This window comes from Carassius auratus, unplaced genomic scaffold (assembly GCF_003368295.1).
Source record: "Carassius auratus strain Wakin unplaced genomic scaffold, ASM336829v1 scaf_tig00003633, whole genome shotgun sequence".
Classification (NCBI taxonomy): domain Eukaryota; kingdom Metazoa; phylum Chordata; class Actinopteri; order Cypriniformes; family Cyprinidae; genus Carassius; species Carassius auratus.
The window spans coordinates 327676-341361 of record NW_020523535.1 but is presented as its reverse complement, the minus strand read 5'-3'; the positions used below and the strand labels follow the sequence as shown (position 1 = coordinate 341361).

Genomic DNA, 13686 nt, shown 5'->3' with positions numbered 1-13686 from the left:
ACGCGAACGCGATCTCCTCCATTGCTGACGTTTGCAGGCGAAAAAACAGTGAGATTCAGGAAGCGTCCGACTCCAAAGGTCTTTTTTGACCCCTCCCCCTACTGCAGCCGCCTACTCTCACCTACATTTCAGGCGAGGCAAGGTGCATCTCAAACAAACCTAAAAACAAATCAGAACTGTTCATCCCCGAGTAAACCACAGAGGCATTTCATTTCTTAATCCACGTTTTGAACCATTTGGCGCGTTGTACCATTGGCCAAAGCGTTGATTTTGAAGTGGCGCTGCACAGACCGATCGGTGTGTGATATCAAAATACAGCGAGAGCGATTCAAAAGCACAAGTAGCCGTATGCTCTCTAAAGCTCTTGCGGTACTTTGATGTCACATGCCGGTCGGTCTGATGGTCATGACCTGATTCAAGTCGAACAAGCCTAATGATTCAATGAACCATTCATAAAGAACCATTCACTTACCTCCTGAATGAATCAGCCATTTGAACGAATCAAATGAATAAATGACTCGATGACTTAATCGAGACATTTACCACCACCTACTAGTTTTAGTTTATTATTTAGAGTATCATTTCATTAAATAAATTATTTAATATTTTCATAGGAATAACAATACAATTAATAAAATAATGTATTAAAGTTATAGTTCACCCAACCAAAAATGACAATTCTGTCATCATTTACTCACATGGTCCAAAAAGTATATGTTATACATTTTATCATACAAAATATTTCTTGCTGAACCCACTTTTTGTAGTCTCTGTTTGATGCTTTGCACAACAATGACTTTAAATTTATTTTTTAAGAGTAATTTCTCCAAATCTGATGTGCGATTCATTAGATTAACTAATCACCACATTGTGTAATTGATGTGATTAAAAAAGTTAATTGCTTACCTGCCCTAGTAGGCACATTGACACTTCTCTGATCTTTTTCTATTCTTATCACTAGTTTTCTTTAAAAAGAAAGACCTCTAACACTTGCTACTCTATTATATTTCTATCTTCTTGTTTTCTATTTATTTATTATAAAAATGACCCTCTAGCATCCTTTATTCTATTATATTCTATCAACTCTTTTTATTTTTATTGTTTATATCTAAAACCCTTTGTTAAGTGCACTGCGTTAGGCTAACCGAGACTTGTCACAGCACTTACATATTATTGCTCTATTGTTGGTTTTGATTGCTTCTATTGCCCTCATTTGTAAGTAGCTTTGGATAAAAGCATCTGCTTAATGACTAAATCTTAATATAATATATATATATATATATATATATATATATATATATATATATATATATATATATATATATATATATATATATATATATATATATGGACATAGAATCGGAATATTTGTGTTGAGAAATAATAAAAAGTGATAAATACAAACAGCCGTCATGTTATTAAATTAATGTAATAGTTGCCAAATAAAAAATTTATTTACTGAAATAAAAGCACAAATCCAGTGTAGGGATGACATGAATTTATTGAAAACGTGAGTGAATATTTGATGGAAGAAATTCTCTCAGATCAGCACATGCCTTCTATAACCCCTTTCCAGCAGACAGTTTGCATAATAATAATAATAAAAACCAACAACAAAAGGTGTCTCATCTGAGGGCCGGATCTTCTCATATTTTACTGTGATTGTGGTCGCAGATGAGTATACTATTTACAATGTTTACAATTGCAATGTTCTATACAAAATAGAAAGATTTTTTTTAAAGAGAAAGCAAAAAAAAGAAAAAAAAGAAAGAAGAACCAAAAGAAAAACATAGTTTTGTTTGAAATCCCAATGGGACAGGTAGGTCCAATGTGTTTTTCCAGACAAACAATGGTGATACACATCAACATTAAAACACCATCAAACCTGGACATTAGCTTATCACATACCAATGTTTTCTGTCATTGGTACTAACAACTCAGCTCGACAATGTTTTTCCAACGCTGCATAGTGACAAATCATGAATCTGTTTTTTGACTAAACAATATTGAACCTGTTTAATCTTAAACAAGTGGAACAAATAGAGTTTACAAAGCACAGGTTTTGTATTATTATTGTGCCTGCTTGAACATTCAGCATTGCTAGTTGTAAAACAGTAAAAAATAATAAATTAATCAAGATTTAAACACTCCATTTTAGGTTCTCCAAACTGGTTCAATCTCGGTTCAAATGCAAGATGAACAAGAGGTTCTACGATGGATAATATATCTGCGAGATGAGAAGAGACGGTGGGAAATGGCTTTAGTTTGTGCTAGCTGGCAAAGCAGCCTTGTTTTCCAGGACATATGGAAACGAGACTACCGGCGAGCTCAAGTCTCAATGTTATTTCATAAGCTAGCATATAAAAGGATAACACGTTCGCTCGCATTCTTATCCTCCAGCAAACAATCCCTTGCAAAACATAATAGTTTAGGTATTGCAATGTCCAACGAGTTGGCTTATATTAGGCACATTTTCATGACAACCACTGGGGAATCTTCCCCAAACCCCCTAAACTATCCTTAAGCGGTTAAGGTTAAGTTTATGATCATACGATTTTAAGACAGATTTTGAGGTACTTGTGTAATTTGAAGCACTTCTTTTTACTGTTTTCTTATGGGTTGTTATGGCCAACTCAGTCGTTAAAGCCATTCAATACCTTGTACGATCCGGAAGAGAATACAGAGGACACTTTTATAGTGAAAAATGTACTTAGACAACATGATCTAGTTACTTTGTGGCAGTTAACTTGCCTCTACAGGAAAGGCTATAACTGAGAGATGACCGCGATCTTTGCTGTAATGTATATCTTACCAGACACATTCAGTTTATAGTTGTGATATTTTAACCTTGCTCTGTTTATTCTACCATAGACCTTTATTGTTTGTATGTTTTAGGCAATTTTTATTGAAAATCTATTTACAAATGTCAGACTTGGATCCTTTAGTAAAAACAAACAAGCACGTACAAAAAAAAAAAGACCTTAAAAAAATGCTCCTCTGGTTATTCATTTGGAAAGCTATATTTGACATTAACAGGACACGTAAACACAAGCACAAGATTCGGCAAGCATCATCAAGAGCACTAGGTGTGTTGGCAAACTTAAGTTGTGATCCAATTTACATTCTGAGACTACAACGGCACAGTTTCATCTGACATTGCTATAGTGCTAGTACTAACAGGTTAGTACATAAGAAATTAAGTTTCAGTTTGGTAATTTAGGTAAAAGATCACTTTGCTCTTGGTTGCCAACACATCCTTTGGCGTCTCATGATAAGGTGCATTTTTAGCTATATCTTTCCTCAGAGTTAAAGCTTTCATGCACATACAGTTCTGGAGCACCTGTAATCAGCCAATAGCAAATGCATTCATGAGTTACATTCCACCATTGCTATTTTTTAATGTGAATTAAGATATTCTGTCAGTATTACAATTGTTATTGGAATGATTGGAGAGTTTGACCCTGATACGGGGTCATCGTGTGACTTAAAATGTCCATAAACATAAACATAAACAATGTTAATTCCAAAACTGGCTACATTGTTACAGAATATCAAAGGACATAAGTGCGTGTAAAACTGTAAGCTAACACTGATGTGATTTTGCTTTGAACCTCTAGACTTAATAAAGGCCAAAAACAAATGACTAAACCTCCTTCAGACATAAATTGTTTAAACCATTTTGGCTTTGTTCACACTGCAAACAATCCTGATCTGTTTTCAAACCGGAGCTCAAATTGGCTTCATTTGTTCAGCCAGTGGAGTCAATATCCAGTATATTTACAGCTCTGTTTCCACCTTGTTTTAACATGTTTTTGGTGATCCGATCACAAGTGTCCAGTACTAAATACAGGTGTAAACAGGGTCTAAAACTGTGACCAAATCACTAAACTCACAAATGGAGGTAGTAAAAAATGCATGTGACCACATCACGTTTACAATGTAAATTCCTATTTGTCCTGGATGCTTAGATGCCACCCAACCTCAGCTAACACAACAGAGATGTTGAGTATCCCAAAATAAAAGGGGAATTACTCAACAAAATCCAATCACAAAGGTTGCATTAGATGCATTTGAAATGCACGTTAATACCAGGTGGAAACAGGGCCTTCGTTAACTACAGTACAGTACAGCTACAGTAATGCTACAGCACAAAGCCAAGAGGATTTGGCTTGTCATTGAGAACAAAGCTTTTGATTATTTCGATAAGATCAAATGCACTGGACGCACATGAATAAGTACTGAAAGTAACATGTTGCATACTGTTTTCTTGCTCCGGTAACAGCACCTCTGTTATTACTGACAATAGGTCGCCCTCTGACTGTATCAGACGGTGCATCACATGAGCCCTACTGCAGTCATGCTGAGCTTTGCTGCATCTCCAAGTGCCACCTTAATTGAGACCAACAATATCAGGCAGCAGATCACATGAGCTTCATTTTCTGTTCTTCCATTGGTAGACATTTGCATATAACTGAACTATGTCAATCCCCGACAGTCTCTATCGCTCATGTCGCCTCAAACTCTCACTGAAAACAAATGACTTTTGGTTGTTTTGGTGCTGCAACTCACCATTGGAGCGAACAACTTATGAATCTTGAACAACCAGTCAGTGCTCTCGATTGAAAGCTAAGAATCCAAGTGCATCCTATCAGAGATCTACAGTCTACATCTGTCTGAAGGCTGTGTGTTTGATAGGAATGAATGCGACCAGGTTATGGGTATGTACTGCACCTTAAAACTGCATCACTATGCAAACTGTGAGGTAAAATAGAGTAATACTCAGATTGCTATGGGACTGACTTCATGATATATGGAGGGACATCGTTTAAGGCTGAATTCTGAGCACCATCTTGTTCGGTACGTTTTGCATCCATGTGAGTTGGTCTAAATGTAACCGCACCTTTGTGTACATTTTTCAGGCAACTTGATCTTGAGGATGGAGAGTCGGAACTTTAGCAAACAAGAATAAATAGATTATTGGTCCATATGGTCAGATATTACCCAAAACAAAAGTAATATCAAACAAATGTGTAGCAAATTATGTTCCCAGTATGATAGACAAAAAAAAATCATCTTCACAATCATCCAATCTTTACAATCCCAGTTGCAAGTATTACCATGCAACTTGCAGGTTAGATAAACAAAGGAAGGACCGGTTAAGACAACAGTGCAAAAAAGATTCTCGCTCAGATCTGGCAGGATCAGTTCTTTAGTGTTTCTTTCAGACTTCTAGACATGGATGTTCTTGACAGTTTCTCTTCTCGACTCTCACAAGCCTTTCGAAGGAGACAGGAGGTGTATTTTAGCTGTACAGAACAGTGTTTTGTTACAGCCCTAGCCATTAGTAAGCTCTCAAGTCTTTTAGCTCAGCCTAGAAAGTGGGGTTGCCAGAAATGTCCCGTTCGGGTGATTCGATGTAGTTGGCAGATTCCTGGAGTTTCAACAGAATCGCCATCTGAATGATGAACAGAACAAGGACATCTTGTCAGAACAAATGCAGATATGTTCACAAAGGTTCAGGTGTAGCTGTACTGGACACTCACCAGTGGATCAGACTCCATTGTGGGCAGAGACGTGTCCTTGTTGGACGTGACCCTGTCGTCTGTGGGCTGCTGTGTTGGAGCAGTGTTGGGGCCGGTGGTTGGCGGAGGGAGGTGAAAGAGTTTGGCCTGGTCCTGTTGAGCTGAAGGCCAGGGCAGTGTATCCCTCACCCACTCCACTGGATCCTCCCATGCTGATTTCTGACCATGGACCTGAATTATGTGAATGCAGAGATTGAGCTCCAAGACTCCAGTGCACTTTGACCAGACACAATAAGTGTCATATGATAACAGATAAACTCTGTTACAAAACCTATGGAGTGCCTAATTTTGGCCAAACTTTAAAAGCTGGGACACACCAAACCGAATTCTAAGAACTAGAACTAGTCGACACCAAACTAGCATTAAAGCCTACATGTAAGGAGTTAATTGTCTGTTTCAGCAGCTATCAATAGTCTATATTCATCATTTAAAAAAAAACAACCAAAACAAGGATACATGAGGAGATATATTGGATATATACAGGGAGTCTCTTGCACTATTTGTATGGAGTAACCATGGCTCAACGATGCTCATTTTTAAATCATACCCTATTTATTGCATCAAAGTTTGTTAATAGTATATTTATGGGGTGGATAATTTTATCAGTTGTTAATTATTCATGCAAACATACATATTGCCCACCAAACATGCTATTTTTAAAAGACTCCAGTGGTGCAGAAGGTAAAAGGTGTGTTATACATATTTTGTCGTGACCGACTCGGGTTTGCTAAACATTCTGAATTATACATGCAGATATTCATATGAGGAGTCTAGCAGCAAATTAGTCAATCAGAGAACAAATTTTATTTTTGAACATGAAAAATTTACCGAGTTCCGGACCTCTGTGACCTCATAGCTGGATACGGCCATGGGAGTAACTATTAAGAGAGTTAATCCCTATGAAGTGTGTTTCAATTTGGTCACTTATAAGGAGAGCCATCTTACTACACAGTTTAGCTCCAAAAACACTGACAGTTACAGTTTCTAGAAATCCTGAAGAGCTTGATGTGTTTAGGTAGGGTTGGAGCTGAACTCTACTGAATGGTGGCCATCCAAGAAAATTATTGGACAGCCCTGATTTAGTAGTCAGCTGCCTATGAACAACTTACCTTCACACCATCCTTAGCTCCCTCCTGAAGGTAAGGAATAATGGACTGGTTCCAGAGGTCGATAAACCAGGAGCGAAACTCTGCTAATGTTACTGGACAAGACAGGAAGAAGCAGGGACCTGCAAAGACAAGAGCCATAGCTGAGATCTTTTTGGCTTTGACTTGGCTTTGAGCAGTGCTAAACGTTAACCTGAAGTGTAGAAATCCATAATACCAATTGAAATGAAGTGCATGGTTCAGATTAAGTTGCTGATATACTATAAATGGATAAATATGTTTCTTTTTTTTTCTTTCTTTTTATTTCCTGTAAAGCAATGCATGAAACAGACATTCAGAACGTGTAAGGCTGTACCTATGAGGAAGTCTGAGGTGCAGTGTTTCTCCAGGAAGGTATGGAGATGATACCAGAGTTTAGGCACCCAGTCCAGAACCCTCAGCACCTCAACACTGTGAACTGTGCTTTCATCCTCCGCCTCGATCAACTTCCTGTGCAAGTAACGCACTAGGAAACCATTTGCAGGCTCCACGTTGTTGGAGAAGGTGACCATCCTTCAGACAAACAGAAAATGACAAATGAAGTACGGTTGGAATATTGACATGGGATTTCAAATTTCTTTATGATGATGATGTTTTTATTTAATCTTACCACAATCTACAAACTGGAATGAATTAGTGTTAAAGACATGTGGAACGTACCTGAAGCTGAGATGCAGGCCATGATTGGATGACATCTTAACAGACTGATTGGTGGTTCCAATGACATATGGACTGAAATAAATAACCACGGTAAATAAATATCCTACAATATACTTTAAAATACATTTTTAATTTTGACAATGAAAAGCTCTAGTAAAATAGTGAATCTCACAATGTTTGTAAGTAATACTTCCAGGTCATATTTATTCCCCAAATTATATGTGATAAATCATTTAAATTATATTTTGTTGTGTATTATTAAGAATGTTTGTTATGTAACAATATATTTCCATGAAAATTAAGAATATTTCCAGCTCATTCTATGAAATGATTTTTTTTTTTCTTAAGTATATATAAAGTGATGTTAGAATTTGTTATACTGCCTCTAATGTATGCAGGTTTTAATTTAAATATTGTTTGTATTATGTAATGTTTCACATTAAAGTAAAGATAATTTGGGCAGGAACCTATTATACCATATTGAATATTGTAATATAGCTGTCTGTGAATATATACAATCTGCAAAGCTGTGACGTCTACAGTGCACGGTAAATAAAGTTACTGTCTGTCTGTCAAAAAAAAAAAGAATAGACTCTGAATCACATAAACAAGTCATCAGGAATTTGAATCCCACTTCTGTGATGGCTAGACGTCACAGGGTAACACATTTGCATAATGCCCGCCAATGTTCTATGTTGGACGGCCTTGAACAACTTGACCTCACAGAAAGGAGGAGTTTATAGAGACTGAATTTCCGAACTGATCCATACGAATTGTTTACAAATCATTTAGATATTAAATGTACATTATGAGAAAATGATAGTGTTGCATGCATTTAAACCTGCTGTAGAAGTCTCCCAGAACAATATTAGGAACCTTAAAAATACCGTAATTGGGGCACTTTAATATAATCTTAATAGTAAAAAGTTAAATTGCTTAATTTTCCCTATGCTGCAATAATATAAATATGTTACCTTAAAATATGATTGTAATACTTTTGAGAGATTCACCACTAACACTTCCTTAACACAGGAGTTTCCTCACTCACCATTTGTGATATTTGCAGGTCAGTGCACTATTGACCAGGTCAGTGATGGAAGACGCGTCACTGATATCATCCAAGATAATGACCAATGGAATGTCCTCAGCGCCACAGTCGCGGTCAATCTGATTGGCCAGATTAGACAGGTACAGCTGGAGGTCCTGAGAAAGAGAAGACAAAGGTGTAGCTTTCCAACTGCTGGTCACAGTAAACAAGTCAGTGTTTCCTGGGAAGTGTTATTTCCAGGCTTCACCTTGCAGGTCTGTTGGTGCAGGTTGAAGGTGGTGATAAGGCCAGGGCCGGGGTCACGGCCGCTCCTCTCCAGCAGGTACTCAGCCAGTCGGGTGGTGAGGTAGGTCTTCCCCGTGCCGCTGGGGCCCGACAGGACCAGCCGCCGGTGCTTCAGAAGCAGACTGATGTAGTGTTGCATCATGGGCTTGGGGACTAGAGTCTCAAATACCAGACTGTCCACACACTTCTCCTTAAAACCTGGAACAGAGAGAGAGTTGAGGTCAGTTACAAGTGACAAGGCAATTAAAAAACAGGAAGGAAAAACATTTAGTAGACAAAATAGAGTAACCAGTCATGAGTGTTGACAGTGTCAATGACAAGACATTTTCTTGACATTTTCCCTTCAGAGAAAGCAGACATAACACAATAAATGCGGTCATTGTTTTAGAGGTGGATGCCTTCTGTTTGGGAACGCAGTCATGTAAGACAGTAATTATAAAGAAATACTTTGAAGACAGATGCATTTCAGAAAGACCGAACCAACACATAGATGCTGTGAACGAGATCGGTCTGCTACTCAAGTTATCCTTGATCACATGACTTTTTTAATGCACATGGTGGAATTTATTCGATAAATGTGTTTCCATCATAGTTTGTGTGCATTTTTTCTTATCAGATAAAAAGGTTTTCCTACTCCGTTGTGTGCATACATTTTTATGCACATTTTTAGAATTTATGTGCATCATGACATTTCCATCCAGCGTTTTTTTATGTGATCATCCAAAATGCACATAAAAATAGGTGGATGGAAGCATAGCTATTATACCTGTGTAGGATGTGGTCTAAGAGAAGTAGCGTAAAAGAGGGAGAGAATGAAAGTGTGAGATTTTCACCTTTAAGGGTGACAGTGATGAGTCCAGGACCCTTTTTTAAACAGTCACAGGGTGAACTTTCTGGGGCTTCGGCACCAAGCACTCTCCTGCTCTGATTAATACTGTAACTGTGGATAGAGTCGACGGACAGTCCCATACTCGCACTGGGATCCACCTGCGAAATATAATCCTGATATCCAAATACAAAGAACACATTAGATGAAACAAATATTATAATTAAATACATTAAATTAAATTTCTTACATACAATTACATACCTGTCTATATATTATATATATATATATATATATATATATATATATATATATATATATATATATATATATATATATATAAACATAAAAAAAATAACCAGTTGACTTTTGATATGTTTGCCAATAGTATGGTATTATTCGCATAGTAATTGTTAGAATTTTTTCGTACATTTTTTTTTTTCAAATAATAAATTATGTTTGTAAAATTTAAAGGTTCCCTGTTTTTGCATATATTTAAACTAGTGCTGTCAGATGATTAATCGCATCCAAAATAAAAGTCTTTTGTTTACATAATATGTGTGTGCTGTGTATATTTATTTTCAACATATGCTATATGTGTGTGTCTTTATATATTATATAAAGACACACACATACAGCATTTGTTGAAAAAAATATGTACGTGTATATACTTATATTCATTTAAACTATATCATATATAAATATATTTAATATATAAATGTAAAAAATTTCTTAAATATATAAATGCATATGTGTGTGTATGTATATGTGCATAATACATATACACAGTACACACACACATATATATTATGTAAACCAAAACTTTTATTTTGGATGTGATTAATCGTGATTAATCATTTGACAGCACTAATTGAAACTTTTATAGCAGTCTTTACACCACAGAATGAGATCTTACCACGAAAGCTGTGGAGATGTCCGTGTCCAACACAGACCACTCAGTTTTCCCATGAATCCTAACAGAGCCAATGTAGAAATCCTGTTGCCTCTCCTGTTGGTTGTATATCAGTTGGCTTATTTAGTGTATATGATCTAATGTTCATGTATTTAAAGGGATCTCAATTCTGTTTTCATGTATTCACCTCCATGGACACTTGCTGGTCAGCTATACGGACCACCACACGTGTTAAGGCCTCGTCCCTCTGAGATGACAGGCTCAGGAACTCCATAGGAGCAACGTCTGTGAGATAGATAGACAGAAGGACTTGACTCCATCCACCAGTGACATTTCTAGATTAGTAATGGGATGCGATTCTTGGAGCCACCAAGCTTTCAAGGTTAAAACAAACAGCAATATCAGGAGACACAACTAAAGGAACTCACCAGTGTTGGAGCACTCATTGAGGCTGAGGCTGAAGGACTTGGTGAGGCTCATGGGTGGTTTGGTTTGGTTGCAGTTCAGGAGGCTGGACAGACCAGACGGCTGGGAGGTGGAAGTAGAAGGTGGGCCGCAAGGGAGCACAAGGGATGATGGAGCACTTCCTGTTTTCAGCTGATCGTTCTCTGCCTTCAGACTCTCCACCATCCTCTACAATGAAAGATTTTATTTGAATTATGTTTTTCTTTGCAGTGCTTCATATGCAAAGTCATTCACTGCAGTGACATTTGTGAAATTTCACATGCAAAAAAGGTCAATTTTTTATTGTGTGTGCATAATTATTAGGCAAAGTAGATTTTTATTGGTATACAACCATTTATAAGTGATATATAATCATTAACACGGGCTGGAAATGAAAAACACCTTATTTTCATATTTATAATTATGAAGCTGGTTATCTTCTACAAGGAAAATGGGCCAGAGATTTACTCCAAAATGTCAAATAACATTAAGTCAAAAATTTAATTAAATGCCGATTTGATGCAATACTATAGAAATGCCAAATTTAGACACAAGCATTGGACAAGGAATGCTCAGTGAGGCAGCAGGTTCACAAACAACAGGTTGAGAAGAAAAGCTTTAAAATTAAGGTGAAGAATTAGGTGTCAAACCAATGATTAAACCATCACCTTTAGTCTCCAGAGCCTGGGGTTTCCGTAGGTCCTTAAAAAACTAAATTAAATGACTAAATTGGTCACTAACCTGCATGTTGTTCATGGATTCTCGTAGCTGCTCCAGCTGATGTGCTGAGCTCAGCGCTTCTAGCCGGATGTCCGTCAGTTTCATCTCTTTCTCCCACAGCTCAGACCGCAGCTCTGACACCATCTTCTCATCGCCCTCGTTTTCCTCGTTACTTTCAGGGATCCTGTTAGAAAACAATGTCATGACTGTTTAAAAGCAGTCTAAAGGGTCTGATACCGCTGCCCATTTTTGCTTGATTATCTCCTGATATTGTGATTGGCACATGAGAACTTTACTCACACAGAGGAGGTGGCTGATTGGCTGGATGGGAGGGAAGTGGGCGGGTTCTCTCCCTCTTCATGACCCAGTTTTGGTGAGTTGGGTGCAGAAGAGTCTGGAGTGGCGATCTCTTCAATATCAGAGTACATGGAGCCATCTTTAGCGCCCTTCTTAATGCTGAACGCCTTGCCAAAAGAACTTCGTAACTACAGAGAAACCGAGAGAAAGACAGAATCTAAAATACACTGAAATACTTAAACACAAGAGGAAATGTTTATTCAGATTTTTTTATATTAATTTAAAGTTTATTTATTTACTGTTCTAAAGTTAAAATGTAAATTATTATTGAGAAAAACTTTAAAGTAAATTTTTTTTGGGAAGAATAAAATAAATAAATGATTTTAATTTAAGGATTTTACATTCTGCAAATCTCCCTACTTTATCAAGTGTCAAATTCAAGTACTTTGCATGGAGATATTTCAAGCACAAAGGGACAAACACTTAAAGAACAGCAAAATTATTATTATTATTTTTTAAACAAGGGCACTTGAAACACTGGTATTGTTGGTGTGGATGGTTATACGTGATGCATTCATTCCTATAAAAGAGCTTACAGCCTTGAACCACAAAAAAATAAATAAATAAAACAGGTAAAATACAGAAGAACTGTAACAGATTATTTCAACATGCCAAGTGATCTGTGTCTACGTGCCAGAGTTAGTGCTCAGCTGCAGCTTCATTCTTGTTTATTTTCTTCCATCATAGCCATATTAGACATTCAGTTTCCACATGTTTACAGTATTAGTAAAATAGCATTCTAGAGGGAATTCACCAAGGAGTCCATGGTTACTTACACCACTATATAAGTTGCTGAAATGACCAGTGCGCTAAAGTAATTAATGCAATTCATGTCATGGCATATTTGCAAAATCTTGTGGGTCCCCATCAGTTCTTAGGAGCTGGTTACAGGTGTGAAGGGGTTTTATGATTTTAAATATGGTAAAAATTACATGCATATTATTATTATTTTTTTAAAGAAATTACTATTTGTTTTACATCATATTTACTAAAATCTGAAATAATTACAAAATATTTTAATTTGATAAATATGTCAAATTCAATTGATATTAGCATCCTCTGTAAATTTAAAAAGTATTCATTATCAAAAAAAAAAAAAAAAAAAAAGCAAACTCTGTTGTAACCAACAATTTAGTTATCTGATAAGTTATATTTTCTCACATATAAGAAACAATTTAAGGCATTTTCACACACAATACACAGTGAATATAGCATGAATATGCTGTCAAAATAAAAGTCTTGCAACACTTATTGACCAAAAAAAAAAAAAAAACATCAACCTCTTTTGCTCTCTGCTTATTGAATTCACCCCTTAACTTTTGTAACATAAAACTTTACACCTATGAAAGTATAAGAAGCGATGACTGTCAGAGGCTGTCTGAGGACACAGAGCTTTGCAGAGTGGTTAGAAACAACACATGATGACATAAGAGGAAAAACTTACCTCGCAGACCTTAAAGATTTACAAAAGAAGAAAGATATGTGAAAAGCATGGTTATCCACTAGCAGATATTGTCAATATAATTCAATCTTCGGCTCTTTTTTCTGCTTACCCAGCTCTTTTTCTTCTTCTTCTTGGCGTCGTCTTTCAAGCTGCCCACACTGGAGTGGCTGGTGATGCTGTTCAGACTAGAGATGCTCTCGGATGAGTTCTGCCTCCTGATTTGCAACTCTGAGAGAAGGAAAAAGAACATTTGTTTGCTAAT

At 36.7% G+C, this 13686-nt stretch overlaps 1 protein-coding gene across 1 annotated transcript in view; it reads right to left on the bottom strand.

The window, feature by feature from the left end:
• Positions 1 to 1483: 1483 nt before the first annotated feature.
• The window catches only part of LOC113070266 (neuron navigator 1-like), a 120536-nt gene continuing 108333 nt past the window's right edge, over positions 1484 to 13686 (bottom strand). The window contains exons 19-33 of the mRNA XM_026243496.1: positions 13534 to 13652; positions 13425 to 13433; positions 11924 to 12108; positions 11645 to 11807; positions 10888 to 11092; positions 10647 to 10744; positions 10463 to 10555; positions 9554 to 9722; positions 8683 to 8918; positions 8436 to 8590; positions 7388 to 7459; positions 7044 to 7240; positions 6692 to 6810; positions 5544 to 5753; positions 1484 to 5455 (exon numbers count right to left, since the gene is read on the bottom strand). Coding sequence (XP_026099281.1) covers positions 5372 to 5455; positions 5544 to 5753; positions 6692 to 6810; positions 7044 to 7240; positions 7388 to 7459; positions 8436 to 8590; positions 8683 to 8918; positions 9554 to 9722; positions 10463 to 10555; positions 10647 to 10744; positions 10888 to 11092; positions 11645 to 11807; positions 11924 to 12108; positions 13425 to 13433; positions 13534 to 13652 — 2114 coding nt within the window. The 3' untranslated portion in view covers positions 1484 to 5371. The remainder of the gene's footprint in view (positions 5456 to 5543; positions 5754 to 6691; positions 6811 to 7043; positions 7241 to 7387; positions 7460 to 8435; positions 8591 to 8682; positions 8919 to 9553; positions 9723 to 10462; positions 10556 to 10646; positions 10745 to 10887; positions 11093 to 11644; positions 11808 to 11923; positions 12109 to 13424; positions 13434 to 13533; positions 13653 to 13686) is intronic.